The sequence below is a fragment of the Heterocephalus glaber genome, unplaced genomic scaffold (genome assembly GCF_053883595.1).
Source record: "Heterocephalus glaber isolate CG9 unplaced genomic scaffold, H.glaber_assembly_v1.0 deba00000122, whole genome shotgun sequence".
Classification (NCBI taxonomy): Eukaryota; Metazoa; Chordata; class Mammalia; order Rodentia; family Bathyergidae; genus Heterocephalus; species Heterocephalus glaber.
Window position 1 is genome coordinate 77578727 of NW_028258138.1, and position 22324 is coordinate 77601050.

At 48.0% G+C, this 22324-nt stretch overlaps 1 protein-coding gene across 2 annotated transcripts in view; it reads left to right on the forward strand.

Moving 5' to 3' along the window:
- The window catches only part of Lmcd1 (LIM and cysteine rich domains 1), a 59604-nt gene that overhangs the window by 33406 nt on the left and 3874 nt on the right, over positions 1-22324 (forward strand). For both annotated transcript variants that reach the window (XM_004835253.3, XM_087216644.1), the window contains 2 exons: positions 35-290; positions 7916-8251. In XM_004835253.3, coding sequence (XP_004835310.1) covers positions 35-290; positions 7916-8251 — 592 coding nt within the window. The remainder of the gene's footprint in view (positions 1-34; positions 291-7915; positions 8252-22324) is intronic.

Here is a 22324-nt window from a genome sequence, read left to right on the forward strand (position 1 = left end):
ATCTCATTTGTTCCTACCCCTCCCTACACCCCAGGAAAATATGCAAATCATGCAAATGCAGCCAGGAAGACCACTGCCTAACCTCTGACCTGGAAGATGATCGGAAAATTGGCCGCCTGCTGATGGACTCCAAGTACTCTACCCTCACTGCCAGGGTGAAAGGAGGGGATGGCATCCGCATTTACAAGAGGAACCGAATGATCATGACCAACCCTATTGCCACTGGGAAAGACCCCACCTTTGACACCATCACCTATGAGTGGGCTCCCCCTGGAGTTACCCAGAAACTGGTAAGTGCTTCTTCCAGTCCAGTGAGTGTTTTCCTGTCTTTGTAAACATTAGCTATGTTAAGAGCTCCTGAATTTCGAAGACAAGGTAGCAAGAGGGGAGGGTTGCAAAAATGGTAGGAGTGGCCTTTGTTTCAAATCTGCTCCTGAAGTGAAGACTCTCCGGGCCTCAGTCTTCCAACTGTGGTACAGGGCATTCATTGTTGCTTTGGACCCCTCACTGCTGACCAGGGGATGCTTCATCACTCAAAATTCTGAGTACTCATGTCTGTCTGTGAGATGTTTGTTTCCCCACAAAGTGGCCTGAGATATGCCCTCTGCCAGCCTTCGGGAGAGGAAGAAATAGTCCTCCCTTCTTCCTAGAAGCGGCAGACTCTGGGTCCTAGAAGGGAGAACCAAACTTATTTTCCTCATTGAATCTAGTGCTCCACATTGCAGAATCCAGAGTACTGAATTCACTTTAAATGACTCCCCAGGTGACTGCCTGCAGCCACCTTTATGAACCAGTGCCCCAGCCCAAGGCTTCTCAGACCTCACTACATGTAAAGGTCATCTGGGAGCTCACTCAAGTGCATCCTGTAGGTTTAGGGCCCTCCTGGGAAGCTGCATGTCTGCAGACTGCCAGGTGACACGGCTGTGGCTGGCTCCAGACCATACTTGGAGTAGCAAGGAGCTTTGTAACCTCCACAGAGTTATGAGATTTAAAAACAAGAGCAAAACATTCCACAGTGTTAGATACATGCCTAGCATTTCATGAGTCTGTCTTGGAAGAGAAAAGGACCTTGTGGAGTACTATATGGTCCTCTCTCAGCAGGTTCCTTCCATGGCTCCTATTACTCCCCCATCATTCAACACTGTATGGTACACTGACTTCCCCCCTCCATTATGGAGCACACCAAGCTCTTGTCCTCCTCAGGGGCTCTGTACTTGCTTCTCCCACTACTTGCACTGTTCTTTCCCTGCCCTCTGGTGGCTGGGTCCTCTGACAGTCAGGTGGCAAGTGGGCCTTCTTTGATGACCCCATTTAGGATAGATACTACACATCCTCCTACACCTTGTCTCTCTTTCCATTTCTTTCTTTTGGGGGGAGGCATGGGGATGGAACCCAGGAATGCTCTACCATTGAGCTACATCCTCCAGCCTTTTTATTTTTAATTCTGATATAAAGTCTCACTAAGTTGCCCAGACAGAACTTGAACTTGCCATCCTCCTGCCTCAGGATCCCTCAGTGCTGGCATTACTTGCATGCATCATCATGCTCAGATTTTTTCCATTTCTTTGGAGGCTTTATTGCAAGTAGTAATTTTTGTATACATCTTCGTGTTTAGTTACTATCTCTTCTGCATGTTAGAGCCATGTGAAGCCATGAGGGCAGACCCCAAGTCATACCATGACATCCCAGTACTGAGCACAATGCAAGTGTTTGTCTGCTTTCCATCACTATAACAAAATACTTGAGAAAATCAACTTAGAAAAAGCTCATAGTGCTGCAGGCTCTGGTCCATAACTTCTTGGCCCTATTACTCTGGAGCCTGTGGTGGAGCAACACATCACAACAGGGGCATTAGGCAGAACAAAACCACTCACCTCATGGCTGGAAGCAAAGAGAAAGAGGGAAGAGACCAGGATCCCCAGTCCCCTTTAGGGCACATCTTCAGAGATCAGAACCACCCACCAGGCCCCACTGGTAAAAGTCCCACTGCCTCCCAAGAGTGCCATTGTGGGGACCAAACCTTTATCAGAGGGGCCTCAGGGGCACACTCATAGCAGCAGGCCACATGGGAAGTATATAGGTGGAGCATCACCCTCCAGTGAGAGACTCCAAGTGTGGTCCATAGACCGAAACTGTTCCCCAAAGTTCTTCCGACTGGTGTAGAAGGAGGAAAGTACAGACACTGCAAACGGATGTTGGAGAAAGTTTATAGCAACATGGTAGCCAGCTGAATGTGAGAGGAGGCCTCATCTCACTGAACAGATTCTGGCTGTCGTCAGATCCACTTGGGCTCTCCAGAGGCATGAGCTGCATCTCATCATGCACAGTGACGCCACGAAACATTCTGCACAGTGTGGCGAACCAGACCCACCCTAGTCCTTTAGCACGAGGAGTGTGACGAGCACACTTCTAAGCTGTCACTTAAGAGGATGGTAGGGTAGCCCTCCTAGATAAAGTGAAGAGAGGCTAAGGCTTTATAAAATTAAATTATACTTTTTGAAATGCATAAAGCACAGTTTAAACACCACAGCATTCAGGAGCTCCACCACCCATAAGGTAGGAGTAGTCTTAGACTTAAGGAAGCAGAGGAGGTTTACTGGCCCTGCACCTCGCAGGCAGGCTGGTCGTGGGCCACAGAGGCCCTGGCAGAGTGGGCACATGCCGGGTGTTCTGGAACTCGGCCCTGCCTCCAGCACCCGGTCTGGGTAAGCTATCAAGTGGGTCTCCACAATGTCAGCGGAAATTAAGCAAGCAGCTCATAAAGGAGCTGGCTGTAGGGATCCAGAATGGGCTGGTGAAAAGGCCAAACTGTGGCCCCAGACTAATCAAGGAGGAATCACAGGGCCGTGATTACTGCTGGCTTGTAAAAACTCATGACTGTCAAGAGCCCCCACATCTGCCCTGCAGCTGGTCTGCCTGGGCAAGCCACATTTCTGAGATTGGCCAGCTCTCCCTTCCCACTCACTTTCCTAGCAATTTTTGTAATTGCCAAGTGATCAGGACTGATTACATTTTGGAAATGGTACAGAATTTTGCTGTCTGTTATACATCCCAACCAAATTGAAGGCCAGAGAAATTCTTTAGCCTTTTAAGCTAGTAAAAACTAAAACCCTGATTGCTCCTGTCTATGAAGCACTTACTGTATACCAGCCACTAAGAGCCATCTCATCTAATTTCTCAACACTGGCAGAGATGTACAGTTATCCCACTCATCTGCACAGAGGGAAGTGGGGCTCAGAGAGGGGCTGTACATAACCAGATGCCACACAGCTGATTTAAGTGGCAGAGTCAGGGACTTAAACTTGGGCTTCCCTGCCTCCAAAGCCAGGGTTCTTCTCCATCCAGCCACCAGAACTAGCAGGTGGGAGGGGAGGCAGAAAGGAGCAAGTATGAGTAGTGGGCTGGTATATTTAGGGAAGGCTTGCAGAAAGAGGAAGAAATTTTGAAAGCTAACTGGGATTTGGGGGCAGGCAAAGGGAGAAGACAGAGGACACAAATATCTTGTGGGCTCTGTGTGCATCACAAGAACACCTTGCCACTTCCTGTGCCAAGTATGTCACGGCCCCATTTTACAGGGGAGCAGAGAGGCTTACGAGGAGCCTGTGCGGGTCGGTGCTCACCACACCTCACCTCTGCCCAACCCGTGGCAGAGGCTGCTGTCAATTAGGGCGCTGTCTCCTGAGCCCTCCCAGTGGGCACTGCTTACTGGGGTGGCCTGTGGAGTGAAGCCTGTTTATCTACTCCTTAGCTAATAGCAGGAGGAGAATCCAGATGAGAAGGCTCAGGCCTGGGTGTGCTGAACTTTGAGCCTAGCACAGGGAACACAGTACCAGGCCTGCCACTTTCCTCTCTGTACTTTTAATTTCTCTCCTGATACAAAGAGAATCTGGAAACTTCCCCACCACAGACACCTCACATAACACCAGACAACTCAGAAAGGTCCTTAGGACAAACTTAAAACCTAAACCAGCCTTTTCCACTGGTCTGAGATGATGCCTCTTGCCAAAGCTTTGGGAAACATGGCCTTCCTTGGTCAGCCTCCTGGGAGATACCTGGAGATCCTCTTCCAGAGTCAGAGCAGCCACAGGCAACTGGTGGGACCCAGTGCTCTGTCCCTGTCCTTCCCTTCCCACAGTCCATGCTAGTCAACAGTGAGGGCCACATGGAGGGACATCCTGAGGCATCATGCTGTATTGATGGATGCTGGGAGCCCCAGGCCAGCCAGGTGTCGCAGCACACAGAGTGGCCTTGACAATGGAAAGTCAGAGCACCAGTGCTCAGCTGAAGTTTTGAGCTGCATCAGGAATATTGGATCCCAGAAAGGAAATTTCCCTGTCTCTAAATCCTGGCCAAGCTCCCATCTACACAGATGCCCAGGGCCAGCATGGAGCTACGAAAGGACACTGTGAATGTGAAGGTCACTGAGTGGCACCAGGTAATGCAACAGAGAAGGGCTTCAGACCCAAGCTTCTGGGTTCAAAGCTGTCTCTGCTACATACTAGCTGTGTGACCTTCAGGAGTTTACTTAACCTTTCTGTGCCATCGTCTGTGCCAGTTTCTCAAGGGGGTAGCATTAGTATCTTCATCCTAGGTGAGAAGTAAATGGGTTAATTTAATGAAACCATAGGAAGCTGTACCTGAATGTTAGCCATTCCTATCATTCTGTAGACCACTGAATGAAGGGAGTGAGGTGTTTTATAGGAAAATGTTTATTCCTCTATACCTTGAATCAGCCTGTGACTGGGGCTGTGTCAATACTTAGAACTAGTGAGATGCTGGCTAGGTTGGTGCCTACTCACCCAGGGTAGACAGAGTTCTTGTGTATACTTCAAACTCCTTTCTTGGGCACTGGCCCTGGCAACAACTAGGAAGAGGATGGCATAGTTGCAAAGACGTTTACCACATCCATCCAAGGAAGCCAAAGCAAAGAGAGCAAGGAGGAGCCTGGAGTCCCACTATTCCCTGGGAGGGCATGACCCCAATGACCAAACTTTCTCCCATTAGGCCCTACCTTTTAAAGGGTCCATCACTTACCAATAGTGCCACTCTGGGTACCAAGACTTGAACACATGGACTTCTGGGGTTCACTCAAGTCCAAAGCAGCATCCCTACTGCCTACAACCAGACAACAGCTGAGACTGCTTGTTAGCATTTTTAGTGTGAATTTCCATGTTGATTCCCATAACTCCAAAGTGAGGCCAGCCCTGGGATGAGATGTGGGGCAGGTGGGTTCACAAAGCATAAACATGGTAGTGGCCACTCAGGACAAGAGGGGTCCTCCAACCTGGTAGCAGGGTCCAAGTCAGGAGTAAGAACAGAAATGGAAATCTGCCATCCAGACTAAACAGTCTGCCTCTCAGCTGCTCACACTGAGATGTGGCCCCAGACTGCGTCTCCCCTAACCTTCCCCCAACCTGGAACCACCCAGATGGATCTCTGCTCATCAAAGAAAAAAAAAAAAAGCCAAATCAGACAGTTGTCTGCAAATCCATGAATATTCAGACACTTGCTAGCCATATTGATGTGGAAGTGGCACATGGACCTGAGAGCTTGTCTACTCTTAAAAGGCGCCTTTGAATGTTTGAAAACTAATAAACCACAAACTACCTTATGCCATAATGATCTCCACTTTTCTAAGAAAAGCAATTTTAAACTCTGTTGACTTTTTAGAATTAGAAGTATTGCCCTTGAGTTAAATGAAGCAAAAATATTGCTCTTAAAGGAAGAAGACCCACATTGCAAAGCACCAAATCTATAATATACACCTAGAATGAGCTGTTCTTGTTGAGAACATGAATCTGTGGCTACAGCTTTGGGCAGAGTAAACATTCATTTACGCCCCTCTTGTGTGTTCCTAAAACTCACCACATTTCTTCTTGGAATGTCCCAGGGCTTTGAAGCCACCTGAAGCCACTAGTGATCCTGCACCAACCTGGCCTCAGGTCTTTACCTGGGCTCACAGCTGGTTTAATCTCACACATTTCTTGCCACTGTGACATGCTGTCCCCAGGGGCTTAAAAGCGATGGGTCAGCCTGATGATGGATGGAACCTCCAAAACTGTCACATTAAAGCAGTAATTTAGGTGAGGTCCATAAGCCAACTTTCTGCTTCAGAAACCGAGCCTGTTCAACATGCGATTTCCTGGACCCCACACCTCACCTGCTGTACAAGATCTTGACTGCAGTCTGGTGCTTGAGAATCTGCATTCGCAGTAACCATGGCTGTCACATACTGTGTCACTGGAGAAAGACTGCTATGAAATATGCATCTAGTGTGTCTAGCTGCAGTCACAGATTTCAAACAGTGGAAAAATCACAGATAGGAGAGGAAGGGGAGGGAAAAATCAGTAACATGCGTGGTTTAGATGCTAAGATCTCTTACTGAATCCCACAACCACTCTAGGCTTTATGCTCCTCATTTGACCTGTGCACAAAGAGGATGTAAAGTGGCTTTAGTCACACAGCCTAGAGCCAGGATTTCAGTTCACAAAAGGCCAAGTCCAGAGCCTTCACTCTTGCTATTAAAGTAGAAGGAACATTGCCTGCCCAGTGGGGGTAGGTGAAGCCATTAAGAAGGTGAGCTTGAGTATAGCAGAAATAGATAAGGAATATCTATTGATATTGACATTGATATGGCCAAAGCTGCTTGTAAGAACAGGAAAGATAAGAGAAAGCTTTTCACCAGGGAGCAATGAGTGGAGGTAGAAATCAGGCACATCAGCTGTAGAACCAGTAAAAAGACAGTCCCAGGTGGGCACAGGTCATAGGAGGCTAGTTACCTTGCATTACTGTGGCCATTACACTGTAAGGGTTTTATCAGCTGACTACCTTCCAGGAAATGGTATCAGAGAAAAGGTGCAGAAGTAGCAACTTTCAGCCAAGTTTGGTGACACATACCTGTAATCCCAGCACTTGGAAGGCTAAGGCAGGAGGATCATGAGTTTGAGGCCATGAGTTTGTACTACACATCAAGACCCTGCCTCAAACCACCTCCCTCCAAAAAAAAAAAGAATAAAAGTAGCAACTTTTCTTTGGTGATAGAGGCAAAATTATAATCATTACCATACTTGCAAGACAGAGCACAAAGCAAAATGATATTTTTTCCACATTCTGATACAAATATAAACTAATAGGGATCAACTTTCTCTTCCCAATGCCATCCAAAGATGAGTGCTACATTAAGTGTTTGGGGAATAAGCAATAGTACAATACTAATGATTGTTGGCAAGAAGAGATACAGCTGGTTACTCAGGGCCTGGGGAGGCAAAGCAATTGCTTAGCACGTGTGAGGCCCTGGGTTCCATCCCCCGCACTGCTAAAGAAAAGTTTTGTCTCCTATAGCATGAACACAGGCTATAAAAACCATCAGGGAATTGGACCTGGTCTTAGAAGACTCATTTTAAATCACATCCACACACACACACATATAGACACACACTTACATGCACACACACACACTCAGAAAATAGCATTCAAGTAAGTTTTAATAAATACACATAGGAAAAGCTCTGGCTGGTTAAACACAAGTGGGCATCAAGCCATTGCTGTGGCCAATGAGGCAGAATTCTTTAAGTGCTTTTTTCAGTCCAAATGCAGCACACACACAGTACAGGGCATGCATTCCTGTGCACAGTGTGACCAACTCTGAGGCAGACACACTTCCACAGCACTGTCACTGTCACCAAGATGCAGATTCACAACATTCCTTGTTCACAGAGCCGGAAAGTGCCTATCTTCCTTTATGTCCTTTCTTTTCATCTGTGTTTTCTTATTTGTGAGAATGGACAGATATTGCTTTTGTAATTTGAAAACAAAGCAATACAAAATTTCAAAAAGGATGATAGTAGTTGCAATTGCTAATAACATTGAAAGCTTCAGAGCCCCACCCATGCGACACTGTTCCCCTCCCCACCAGGGCCTGCAGTACATGGAGCTCATTCCCAAGGAGAAACAGCCAGTGACAGGCACTGAGGGGGCCTACTACCGCCGACGCCAGCTCATGCATCAGCTCCCCATCTATGACCAGGACCCCTCGCGCTGCCGTGGACTTTTGGAGAATGAGCTGATGGTGATGGAAGAGTTTGTCAAGCAGTATAAGAGCGAGGCCCTGGGGGTGGGCGAAGTGGCCCTCCCAGGGCAGGGTGGCTTGCCCAAAGAGGAAGGGAAGAACCAGGACAAGCCAGAGGGTATGGAGACCACTGCACCCACCACCAATGGCAACCTCGGTGACCCAGCCAAGGAAGTGGAATATGTGAGTGTCCCCTGTTTCTCTGGCATGGCTGAAATGGCCTTGGCCCAGGGCTGCATCATGTCCTTTCAGGGCCCTGTCACACTGCACTGTGATCATGCATTGACATGCTTTCATGCATTCAGCAGGTATTTGTTCATACTCTATGCCAGTATTGTGCTAGGTCATTGCCCTTAAAAGTCTCATTGTCCAGGGGAGGGCACAGGTAAGCATGATGTGACTACTCAGAGAAAGGGCATCTAACCAGATTTGGGGGTAAGTGCAGGATTCAAAAAGGGGCCAGCTGGAGCATGAAGAATAACTAGGAGGCTTTGAGGTAATGATGTGCTCCCCACTAGAGAGGTGCACACATGCAGAGAAAGACCTAAGTTTATGAGAGCATGGTGCAGTCAGAGGAGTCAAAACCATACTGTGTGAGTGACAGCGAGGTGTGGAGGAGTGGGGGACTCAAGGCCAGGAGGACAGCGGGGGAGTTTCCAGGAAAGCCAGGCTGTCTGTTCATTCATCATTCAAATGCTGGCTAGTTTGCATTATCGGCCAAGCCCCAGGAAGTCAAGCAAGCAGAGAACAAGGTCCCTGTGAGGGAGAAACCCATGGACTCAGAACTTGATTCTAAGGGTCACGGGAGCAGGCTTGCCATCAGAGGTGTCACAGGAGCCCACTGTGCTTTGGAGAGTTCCTCTAGTAACAGTGTGGTGGATGTGCTGGTGGGGATGTATTAGTCAGCTTTCCTGTTGCTGGGACAAAATACCCAGCACCCACAACTTAAAGGAGGGGAGGTTTCTTTGGCTCACAGTTTCAGAGGCTCAGGCCATGGTCATCTGGCTCCAGGGCAGAAGCATCATGGTGGAAAGGCCTGGGGGATGCAAGCTGCTCACATCATGGCAGCTGGACAGCACAACCAGAGCACCGGAGAGAGGTGCTGCCCAAAGGCATATACATCCCCAGGGACCTACCTCTAGCAGCGCCCACCTCCTAACAGCACATGCAGCCATGGACAGCAGTGGATTAATTCTCAAATGAGCATAGCACCCCCATGATCCCATTACCTCTCCAGGATTCATCCGGTCACATTGATGATTAGGGTTACCCATCAGGTAGTGAGCTACTGGGGGCCAATTTGAGAAAACACAGAGAAGCCACTGCTGAGAGCCTCACAGACTGCTGTGTCTCACATTGCCCCCAAGGGCTAGCTGAGCCTGGAACATGTGTGTTTACGCTCACTATGTTTAGGGCTCCTAGGGTCCCTCTACCTTTTGTTCTCCCCAGACATCAGCTAAGTGGCCTCATTGGCCACTATTTGACATATGGAGATAAAAGACCCAATTCATGGGTCTTCCAGTGTATTATTTGCCTTGCTGGGCAACAGGCTGATGGTCATCGGTGAGCCAGACAACCCAGGGAAGTGTAAGCCCAAGGACTTGCTACCACCAGAGAGGGCTGGCTCTGTGCTCCTCATGTGTCTTCTGTCCTCAGCTGTATCTTGTTGGCAGTCTGGGACTGCCACCCAGGAACTAGGGCTTCACACAGCTCTAGCTGAAAATTCTTTTTTTTTTTTCCTGGAGATAGGGTCTCACTATGTAGTCAAGTCTGGCCTTGAATTGACTATGGAGCCCAGGATGGCCTCAAACTCATGGTGATCCTCCTGGCTCAGCCTCCTGAGTGCTAGGATTATAGGCATGCACCACCATGCCTGGGTCTAGCTACAAATTCTAAGATAAAACACAAAAATTATTGACTGCTCATTTATAAGTGATATTTAAAAGACCTATTTCTCAGGATAAGTACATGTCCTAAGGACTTAAAAAAAGTTACCATATTTCATAAACTGACCTCCTTTGCCCCACCCCAATCCTGCCCTCTATGCGCCCTCAGATAGCTGTCTTTCTTTTGAGAAATTCTGGAGAATTTGAATTAGAATTCTGGAAAATTCTGGAGAATTCCAATTTGGAAGGAAATCTCATGGGAGAGTTCTGCTTTTCCAAAGTGTCTTTTCCAAGAAAGAGATGTTGATCTGAGAACTGGGGCAAAGGTACTCTGAGATCCTGGTCCTTGTTTACAGTTAACTTTAGGAAGTACTTATCACACCTCAGACGTAAACAATACTTAATACTTTGGCAGAATCCCCAACCAGAAAATAGGCAGGGAATCTGAAGGAAAGTCCTGGTTGGGCTGGGTCGGATGGGTTCTGAAATACAGATTTCTCCTTCCTTGCCATAGCCACAATTTTAACTCAGTACCTAATTATGTAATTAGTGAATTTATGTTCGTTATGTGGATGCTGAGGTCTCATTCAGCTCTGTCTGCAGCAGGTGCCACTGAGAGAGGTAGTAGGCACTCAGTAGGTTTGTGATCTGTGAACGAGTCGGTAAATGCTTGAACTAAACTGGACCCTGACAGTTGGGGGCAATGTGGATGGCCATTTTGCCTAGGAGGATTGGCAGATTCCATTTCCACGTTGATTAAGCACTTGCTATATGCCAAACACTATGCTCACACTGTCAGGGTGTTTGTTTAATTCACACTGTTTCCTGGTAAGGTGAATTTTACCAAACCCACCTACAGGTGAGGATCTGGGTTTCAGAGACAGTAGGTAACTTTGCTGGGATCCCTGTGTTCCCAGGCCTGTGTTAGAACACCTTGCTTATCATAACTGGGGCTTCTTACGTAACCCTCTGTTTATCTCCTAGAAGCAGGAGAGTGAATCCTGACATAGCCTGCTGTCCATGTGGGAGTGGGCTCTCTCTGCCTCACTCTATGGGCAGCTTCGTGATAAGGCCATGTATCCCGGCTATCCTGAGTTTGTGTTCCTCTCATTCCCCATAAAAAGGCAGCATTGAGCAGTTAACAGAGCCAGGCAGCAGGCAGGAAGCCTCATTGAAGGCCATAAACTTTGCAGGAAATGGTCAGGGCATTCAATTTGAGAATACAGGTATGTGGAAGAAATTGTTGGATTCGGCCTGTTATCTCCAGACCAAAGAGATTTATGTCAGCAGGGTGCTAGAAAGGGGTGGATAAAGGGCATAAAGAAGACACATGAACTGTGCCTGAACTGTATTGGTAACACCAGAATGACTCTCATCATACTGGTCAATGTGACTGTGGCCAGCACCACAACTTGGTGGGTGTTGCTCTGAACTTGGAACTGAACTCAACGCAGATACAACTCACAACCACCTAATGATATGATGAGCTTGTGCCTGCCCAGGCTGCTGGGTCTCAGAACTGGGATTCAAACCAGTGTCTGCCAGACTCCAAGCCCACATTCTTTCTCATTCCCTAAAGCTTGTTCCTAGGAGACCTAACTGACCTCATGCCACAACAGGGTCTTGTGGCCATGTAGATATGAAAGACACGGATTTGTTTACAGCAGGACCTCTCAGAGCTTTTGTGAGGCTAGTTCAATGCCACCTAAAATCACCTGAGAGGCTTGTTAAAACCCAGAAGGCTGGATACCACCCCAGAATTCCCTTGAAGGAGAGGTTAGGGCCTGGAACTCTGCATGCCTGACAGTTCCCAGGTGACGTGGGTGCTGGCCATGGCCACACTGTGAGGTCCCCTGATAAGGAGTGCTAGAAATTACCTTACTTGTAAGCTCAGCAAACATACCATCAATTTAGTACAGGGAGAATACCGAGGGTAACATGGATATTTTCTAAATCTTTTTGGCCTCTTGGCACACACTTGCTGTATCCCCGCTCCACCAGTTCTGCCTTTGCAGACCCTCAATCTCAGCTATTGGCAGCCCATGAACTCTCATGTTCTGCATGCATCTGTGAGCCCCTGGGGTTTTGTCCACTGGCTAGTCAGCCTCTGAGGGTAGTGTCCTCCCTTTGGAACCTTGGGAGGGACTCAGAGCCCAGCAGGCTACTGAGTCCTCCCTAAGCTCCAGCATACTGTCCCTGTGGAAAGTACTATTATCTCAGCCAGAGGAGCATCACTTCCAAAGCCTTTTCTAAATTGCCCATGTGGAGTTTCCACCGAGGGGCCGTGTTTGGAGGGGGCCCAGATCACAGCAGGCCAGCCAGGCTGAATGGCTGGGCTGTCCAGTGCTGGGGGTCTGAACGCAGTGGGCAGATCTGAATTCTGCACCCATGGTCAGCTTCCAACCTCCAAGACTACAGACAGGACAGGCCACTGAGCTTAAGCAGACCATATCTGTCTACTAGAACAATGACCCCAAGAACTGTGGCTACCGCACCTACCTCAGAGCCATCCTCTGAAGATGCCATGCTCTAGGACAGGGCTACTACAGGAAATTCCTGTGGCCAGCACGCCCATGGAGTAAGCCCTCTGCACAAGGAAATACCAGGGTGCAAACACCCATCCCAGATGCCAGCTCACTAGCAGTGAGTATGCCTTTTTAAATCCATGAGGCCAGTTAAAACCCAAGAATATTTAGCCCCCCTCTACCCACTTGTCCCACCATACTCTATGTGGAGAGGAGACAAGATGCAAATGCTCTGTCTCTTGAAATCTTTGTGGCAACCATGAGAGGGGCTGCTATACCAATGGCAGCTGATAAGGAACCCAAGGCATAGCCAAGTGACGAGCAGCTGCCAAGCAGTGGGCTTGGACCCTGTCTCAGCTCTCTGCCTTCTCCGTGCTGGGAGAGTAAACAGTCCTGGGATGAGGATGGACAGTGGGTCCCATCATGCCAGGGTCTGTGCGTGCGTGTGTGTGTGTGTGTGTGTGGGTTGATGTTTGCTGGGGTGAATGGCAGTGTTTTGGGTCCCTCACACCCCAGCCCACTGGGGAATGTGACATGGGGATGCTGTAAACAAAAGAAAGCCTTGCCTGCCCTCCCCTAGTTCTAGCCTCCACAGCTTCTCATGGGTCTTGGGAGCATGAAAGGACTCTGTGGCCATGGAGCCACTGGCTCCAGCAACGTGGACCATTTCAGACTCAGTGCCCAGGCCCTCTGCAGCCGTCTCTCCCACCTGGATGGAGTCTGTGGGTGCTATGGTATGTGGGCAGCATTCTTCATGTTCTGATTGTTAGCAGTTCCACCAGGCCATTTCCTATATTCAGAGGGCAGACTGGATGTTTTCTTGGAAATTAAATATACACATTTCCTGGGCATAGTATTTTGCCCAGGAATTTCCGACCTTTCCAAACTTGTAACTGAAGAAAGAAGAGAAAGCCAAAACATCGCATTTAATGCACCCTCTGCTCTTTCCTGTTCACTGTTCCTGCCAGCAGCCTCCTTCCTACACCACCTTACTCCTTCCTACACCACCCTTCTCAGGCCAAGTGATTGCCCTGAAGAGTAACTGGCACAGGGTACATGGTGAGAAGGGGGAGGGTCCTTGCCATCATGAGGATGTGTTCTTAGGGCACCTGGTTGCACACCAGGACACCAGGAGCAGTCTAGCTTCTGTTTCCCACCTCCCCACAGAAATGCAAAGCGGGGAGCACAGGAAGCTGTGGTCCCCACCCAGCTACCACAGGCCTGCCTCTCAGATGGAAAGTTACAGTGGCTGGCGGCTCAGCCACACTCCAGCCCCCGAGAGGGACATACTTGTGGGCAAGGAACTTCCAAGTCTTTGTCCAAGCAAATGTCTGGCTTGTGGGCTGTGCAGACTGGCTGGCCAGCTTTTCTGCTGGTCCTACTTGTGAATTTGAAATCACTCCATCCCTTTTGTGAGCCACTTTTTTCTGAATGGGAGAACAGGAAGGTAAGAGGGACAGAAAGAAACCTGCGGACAGACCTTTAACCAGAGGATTTCCTGGTTCCTCTCACTTCCCTAGACAGCCCTCTGTCTCAGGTACCTATGGGCAGGGGCCTGGCAGCAGCCTGAAAAATCACCATGGTTACCAGGCTTCTCAGCATCTGTCTCCTCCTTTCTAGTGGAGATATTTTATGACATCCAAAGGTCTTTTTCCCAAAGAAAATTCCCTTTATTCCACCATTTGTATGAAAAATACTTTTCCATGTTGCCATCTGACCTTCAGAAGCACTTTTTCTTCTTTCATGTGGGCTGCATACTATTCCATTGATGAAAGTAGAGATTGGGAGACTTTTCTGTAAAGGATAGGCCGTGAGTATTTAAGGCTTTGCAGACCCTATGGTCTCTGTTGCTTTACTCAGCTTGCCCACCCTCATAGCGTTAAAGCTGCTACAGATTATATCTAAAAGGTGACTATGGCCCCATTCCAATAGAACTTTATTTGCAAAAACAGGTGGTGGGCTGGATTTGGCCCAAGGATGGTTGCAGTTTCCTGATTCTTAAACTAAAAGAATCATAAAAAAATTATAGCTTTTCTATTAATGACTTTGGTTTTATCTGATTTTATGTTATAATTTAAGCACTGATGGTGATGTTGTTTTATGGTTTAGATCAAAAATGAACCCCGAAGCTCTCAATGCTCAGAGGCAATGATTTGGAAGGTGATTGGGTCAGGGCATGCTACAGCTAAACATGGTGTTAGGAAGTAGGGTCTGGTCACTGGGCTGTGATCTGGAAGGGTGCATCTCCCTCCCTGGCTTCTCTTTTCCTGTGCCCTCTCATTCTGCTTCCTGGCTGCCATGGTGTAAGCAGCTTTTCATCCACTACACCCCTCTGCCATTGCTGCTTTTACCTGAGAGCCACCTGACCATGGACTGCCTCTCCTCCTGTAAGCTGTGGGGATCAAGTTATTTGTCTCAGTGCCTAAGAAAGTAACTAAGACAGACGTGGAGATGGTGCCGGTGATAAGCATAGTAATGGTAACGGTGGTGGTGGGGATGGTTGGTAATGATGTCATCTGCACTCATTGCTACCAAGGTTGTGTCAGGCACTGTGCTCGAAATTTTGCGTGACACTTTATTTAATCCTAAGAATTATCTTACCAAGTATATTATCTCCCTTTTTACAGACAAGGGAATTGAGATCCTCTTAGCAAAGTTAAAATACCTTTACAAATTTTAGGTTACAACCCATCACTGGATACTACTCTACTTTAGTGGATTATAACCAGATCTCTTTTTAGAAAATTACAAGAAAAAAGAGCATTCCAGAGGTAGTATGGGAAATGTTTATTGTGTGTGTGTGTGTGTGTGTGTGTGTGTGTGTGTGTGTGTGTGTTAGATTAGGATGTAAAATGTATTTCTTACCGGGGGTCACAGAAACAAAAATTTCAAATAACAAAATTGGTCATCTGGCTGGGTGAAGCCAGAACTAGAGCCCAGCCCTGTGTCATCCCAAACCCCACACAGACTCCAGATGACAGAAGTTCCCACCTGCAGAGCACCCTTAAAATTAGACATTGTGAGAGGCCACTGCAATAGAGGACCCCATTGTAGACTTTTCCTTGATCAGCTGTGGACCAAGCAGAATCCTTTCATGAGAAACCATTCCTGAAACCTCTGCTTATCAAAGCCAGATCTGAGCATAAAGCTAGACTGATGTTGTCTTTACAAGTAAGACATTTATGAAGGTTTCCCAGCTCCATCTTCCCACTTCGTAACTAGTGAAGGAGACTCAGTTAGAAATGCCTGGCATGTTATCCCACTTGGCAGAGGGCCCCTCAGCTGATGACCTGACCTGCGAAGCAACATAGGTGATGGGGTTAGTGAACCCCAGCAGTGACCACCATATACCACATGTGAGGCATTTCCTATGAGTAGGAGCCCTCCAGGTGCTACAGATAAGAAAAACGAGGCTTCCCGTGTGTGATTTCTCTGAGGGTCTCAACAGTGATGGGTCACTATGGTTTTGATCTAAAATGTCCCCCTAAAATTTCATGTGTTCAGAAGTGGGGCTTTCAGAAGGTGAACAAATCATGGAAGCTCTAACTTCATCAGCAGTACCATATATTCATGAGACCACAATCTGATGGCTTTGGGAGGTAAAATGAACTTAGAAGGTGGGGCCTAGCTGGAAGGAGCAGATCATTGTGGCGTGGCCTTGGGGACTATATATGGTCCCCAGCCATTTCTTCTCTGACTCTTTCCCTTCATCTTTGCCACCATGAGATGAGATGAGCATGCTCACCTTCTCTGTGCCCATCCACCATGCTGTTTCTGCCTCACCACAGACCTAGAGTCAGTGAAGCCAAATGACCATAGACTGACACTTCTGAAACCATGAACCAAAATAAATCTTTCCTCATTTGAATTGAGTTTATCAGGTATGTTTATCACAATGACACAAAGCTAATACATGGAGCTGTGGTACTAGCCACATACCAGAGGCCCTGGGCTCAATCATGGCAGACACACCCAGCCTGTTTCTTCTGTACCATCAGGACCCAGGAAGACTACTATATGGAGAGCAGAGCTTACTAAGAGCTAAGAACACAGAAATGATACTTGGCCAGGAAAGAAAAAGAGAGGGGAAAAAAAAATCTTTTGAACACGTGAAGCTGCAAAGCAAAGATAGTGAATAATCACCATAAGAGGAAATGGAGAGATGCTGTTTATCAATAAATTGTTGAGTATTTGTGTTGGAAAGGACCCAGCGACTGAATTCAAGGCCCTTATGTTAATATTTACTATATTGTAATAGTGAGATTTTCACAAGGCACTCTGGGTTTAGACTGGTGGACTTTGGATAAGAGTCTTCCAGAGGAAAACAACATGATTGAGATGGAATTTCTGGCAAGCCCAAGGCAGAGATTATTGCTGGTGTAGAGGGCTCTCTGTATCTGTAGATCCCTCCTGAAGGTCAGCATGGCTCAGTCCTCAGAGACAGTTCCTGAGCCCCAGCTCTTGGCCACCCTCCCGAGCCTGTTGCTGCCTGAAGCACTCTGTCTTGGTTACTTCAATACAGAAGCCTTAATAATTCTGAGTGTCCACATGTAATGTCTGTTCCCTTAGGCTACATAGTGGCTTTAATCAACAGCATCTGTTTTGCTCGAGAATCGCAGTCTGGCCAGGGCTAAGGGAAAAGCTGGTCTGTCCACTCAGCATCACTTGGAGCAGCTCACTGGCAGGACTGGGCTGGTCTGAAGCCTGCCCACTTGTAAGGTTGCCCCGGATGCCAGGAAGATGGACATACACACAGCGAAGCAAGACCCATGGAGTCTCCTGGACTCTCCCTTCACCTCTGTGTGGCTGCTCCACATGATCGTCCTGACATGAAGCATCAGGATACTAGGACTTCCTCCCTGTCTGCTTGAGGTTCCCAAGGAGTGTGGACTGAGAGAGCCCAAGGGAATGATGCGCAGATGGTCTCTGACTTACAGTGGCTCTTCTTAAGATCTTTCAACTCTACAATGGTAAAAAATGCTATGCATTCCAGTAGAGACTGAGTTTCAAATGTGGGTCTCTTCTGGGGCCATCCATGAGCATAGCTCTCTTTCATGAGCCAGGCAGCAGCCATGAACTGCAGCTCCTAGCCAGTCATGAGAGCGGATAGCCACACTCTGTGGCTCACAGGGTACTGTAGTGCTGAGCTAGGGAGCTCCACAGGCAAGCGGTATCCAAGGCATTCCCAACTTACCATATTTTCAGCTTTTGATGGGTTGATCAGACCTGAACCCTGTGTAATTCAAGAAGCATCTTGGTGCCTTTCTGACCACCTAGAGTCATAGCATCACTTCTGCCGTGCCCTGTCCTGTGGAATCAAGTCGCTAAGCTGGGACCACACTGAAGAGAAACAAACTCTGTGTCGGTGGGAAGAATGCTCAAGGATTTGCCAACATGACTGAAAACATCACAACTAAGGGAACCCACAGCCCTTCTGGGGCTTAGCTCTGGAGGCAGGTGAACATGGTCTGTCCCTCAGCCAGCTCAAAGCAGGTATTTACAGAGCATCAAGGCTCCAGGCACAGAAAGCTTTCCCTTCAGGCCTTTTAATACGAATTATGGGACTGGCCCCAAACCATTGCTGGTATAGGGAAGAGCTTCCCATTTTTTCTCCTTCTGAGAGGTCATCTGGATATCCTCTCCCCAGGGGAGAAGAGTCTGTAGACACAGTTACAGGGCAAATGTGGGAGATGCTCTTATGAGAATTCACATTTGAGAGACTTGGGTGTGAACAAGAGTCAACAGCTATACTAAGGATCAGTTACATTTCTATGCCTGTCTGGCTGCTTCCTTAGTAGGGGCAGAAGTATGAGAATAGCCACACTGAGCTTTCTCAGAACCAGTTTAAATTTAAACATTCCAGGAATCAAATGGGTCATTGTGATAACTGAGCCAGAGAGGTGGTATCATTTTTGCTGAGCTTATGCATAAGGTAAGTTTCTTTCTTTTTTTTTTTAAGCAATCTATGGTAGCAGTTTTCAGAGCTTGGCCCCCTGACCTCCCCAGTATCTTCTGGGAATGTGCAAACACTGGTGCCCCACTCTGTGGGGAGGAGGAATCAGGATGTGTGTGAGGAGCCCTGTGGGAGTATGAAACAGGGCTGCAGCCTGAGCACCTGTCTTAGAGGGTGCAGGTTAGAGAGGCCAAAGGCAGATGCTCTGACCCCAAGGCTGAGCATCCTGGGTCTGGGCAGTGCAGGTGGTGAGCAGACTTGTGCAACAACCTCCGGCCTGGCACAGAGGGAACCTGCTGTAGGAATCGAGCTCAAGAATGGGAAGGCTGAGCTCTGGCAGTCCATGTGTGCTGTCAGAAAATCCAGGGCTCAGGCCCACCAGCAGCATGTCTTTGTCATCTTTGGACAGTGATTTAACCTCTCTGAGCCTTAAGTTGCTAGACTATAAGGAGGACTGTGGCGAGGATAACAGGTGATTTCATTATCGGCCCTTCAGAAGTCCAGTGATTCCATCATCTCATTCAGTCCATGCACAGCCTGGTTCTGTTGCTGTTATCAGTGTCCCTATTTGACAAGTGAAAAAGCAGGCACACAGAGGTTAGGGAGGTTGCTGAGGTCACACAGCAATGGACCCATGCAGCCTGACTCAGGAGCTCCTCTCTTGATCATCCACTGGGGTGTAGAAACTGTGCCTGGGTGCCAGGCTTGTGGTAAGAGATGAATTAAGTCAGGCTTGACATGCCGACTCTGGGTCACCAGCTTGCACCTAGTGGCTGAGGGGTCACTGGGCTGAGAGACCTAGCACAACCTCAGATCCTTCATCCTTTTGGACAACAGGAAATGGGCACAGGAAGTAGCTCAGAGGCAGGGGGAGAACATTGGTTGCTGAGATGAGTCTACAGGGCTCGCTGCCTGACCTATTTGCCAAAATGAGCCAGCTGTGGGACACAGGGCCAAGAGGAAGGTTGAGACCAAGCTCTATGAAGCAAAGCATTCTCCCTCCACACTGCCTGCCACCAGTTAACTCCTTGCAGGTCCAATCAGAACATCACACTCCTCCCTTCAAGAATCCACAATGGCTCCAGAGTGAATTTCTAGCTCCCAACATGGATTCACACTCCTGCAATTGCCAGAGCTGCCCTTCTGACCTCATCCCCCCTTCTCCCCTCTGTCTGTCGCTGGGTGCCTGCCCCATTTCCCAGACATGCCAAGGTACATTTACATCCCTCTGTTTCCCTGCTCCCAAATCAGGCAGCATGTGGCAGCATAGATCGGGCTGCACTGATCCATCCAGATGCAGCCTGGCAGGGTGTAGCTCTGTGGAGCAACAGTGAGTGCCTTCAGTGTGGGAGGAAGGGGACTGGAAATCGCACTCTCTGAATCCCAGAGCCAGCCAGGCAGAAAACTCACCTGCGCTCAAGCAGCCTTTGCCAAGTAGCTCACAGTCCCCAGCTCTGCTGATGGGATGTGGAAATGGGTGTGAACCATCCCTTGGTTTAGACCTCTGAGGGTTCTAGGCATGCAGAGAAGAAGGAGAATCATATGTAGGTGAGGCATGGTGCCATCCATCCTCAGTGGCAGTGCCAAAGCCCCAAATCTAGCCTGTTCTCGGGGGTCCCAGCTGATAGCGGGGAGCCTCTCCCCACTGACCAGACTCACCGTGTTCAGACACCCATGGAATAGCTATGGTGCTCAGGGACTGTGACCAGCACCTGAGCATTCTTTGTCATTTAGTTTTCTTTTCCTAGTTTTCACCATTTTAACTATTTCCTTTTTGGTATACAAGAGAATATTAAGTAATATTAAGTATATTAAAAATATATTAAAGTATGTAAGTTAAGAATACTGTTTCACTATGTGTTAGCTTTTGGTTACTGTAACAAATACCTAAGATAATGAACTTACAAAAAGAAGGGTTTCATTTGGCTCACAGTTTTCGAGGCTGCAGTTCATGGTCACTTGTCTTCAACCCTTTGGGCCCATGGTAGCCCAGGACACATGGCCTAAGCAGTTATGGAGCACAGCCGTTCACTTTGTAGCAGCCAGGAAGCAGAATGGGCTGAAGGGACCAGTGCCCCACCATGCCCTGCCTTCTACCAGGGCCCATCTCTTGTAGGTTCCACACCTCCCAACAGCACATGGACTAGAGGCCCAGCCTCTAACACACAGGCCTCTGGGGGACCCTCCAGAGGTCGACCTCCCCGTCTTTACATGGCAGAACAATTGCTTTCTATTTTGGTGCTTATTAAGCTCAAAATACCATCTGTAGGCCAAGGTCAGCAAACATTTCTGTAGAGGCTCAAGTGGTAAATACTTCAGGCATTGTGAACCAGGAGCCAAAATGAACGATCTCATATAGGCACTTTGTGTAAAAGAAAACAAAGCATGCATGGTGGTCCATGCCTGTTATCCTAGCACTCAGGAAGCTGAGGCAGGAGAATCAGATGCAAGCTTGATCCCAGCCTGGCCAACCAAGAGATTTAGCAAGTCCCTGTCTTGAAGTAAAAAAAGTTTTAAAAAAGGGCTGATGATGTAATTCAGTGGGCCTGAGTTCAACCTCCAGTGCCACCAGACAGAGAGATAGAACGAGAGAGAGAGAGAATAAGTTTCCATTTTTATTTGCAAAAATATTTGTAGAATTTAAAATATGACAATTAAGCAAAATGCTTTATTTTAAAAATCCTTCAGATCTACTAATGAGAAAAATTGAATTCTTTGGAGGAGACATTTCACTCCACTGGAGGCCCCAGACCTGAAAGCCACATTGTGTAATAGACTTTGCTTTGGGGTCAGGTTCCAGTCCTGGCTTTGCCTCTTGTCTGCTTTGTGCTATTGAGCAAATTTTGGAGCTCTTTGAGCCTCAGTTTCATCATCTCTAGGAGGGGAAAGAACGGTTTCTATAATACAGAAATAATTCTACAAGGAGAAGTCACTTGGATTCATGTAAGGAGCACTAGTACTGACTGTGTGGTCCTGAGCCCAGGTGCACATAGGTGCACCAAAGGCGTGATAGCCTCCTCCTCACCGAGACTTTGGGGAGCAGAAATGGACTCCAGTGGCTCAAAAGATTTCTTGAAGTAACATTGTCAAGTTTCTGTCCTTCAGCAGACAGAAACAGGCGAGTCATAAAGACAGGAAGGAAGGAATGAGCATTCTGTGGGGACTGGGGAGGGAGAAACCTTGGACACTCACACTCCAGTTCTTCCAGGCTCACTCTTCCCACAAAATCATTACCAGAACTCAGGCTCAGGAGCAGCCCGAGGTGACTTCCCTGTGTTGTTCCTGAGCCAGCAGTGGAAACATTCCTGCGTAAAGGGATGGAGAGAGAGCTAGAGGCAGCAGAGTGGCCCTCAGGGAATATACCCATTTCACACAGACATCCAGAAATAATGCCAGCCAAAACTGGCCAAGTCCAGAGTAAATAGGACAATGAGTGGTTCCCAAAGTCCTGGGAGAGCTATGAGATCAAAATCATGAATGGACCCTGAATAATTCATGCGATACTTTGCCCTCCAGGCGGTGGGGCTCTCCTTCCTTGTTAGTGGCTTTCTCCCTAAGAGGACTGTATGGAAAAGGGGCGATGAGTTACTTTATAGTGTAGAGACTTGATAAGCACTGCCTCAGCTGTGCTTCTGGCCCTGAGGGTCATGGTCAGTGTCAGCAGTGATGAATCGTGGGGAGAGCAAGAACCTGATAGCATGTGTGTCAAGAGCAGCTTGTTTCTGGGCTCCTCCTCCCAGTGTAAGCACAACACCAGACAGATTCCAGTTGGGAGATTATACAAAGTACCTGATGAGCAGTCAGAACTGTCAGGGGAGCTGTCAAAAGTGAGGAAAGTCTGAGGAACTGTCCCTTCTAAGAGGAGCCTAAAGAGACAGGTGACTGCGTGCAT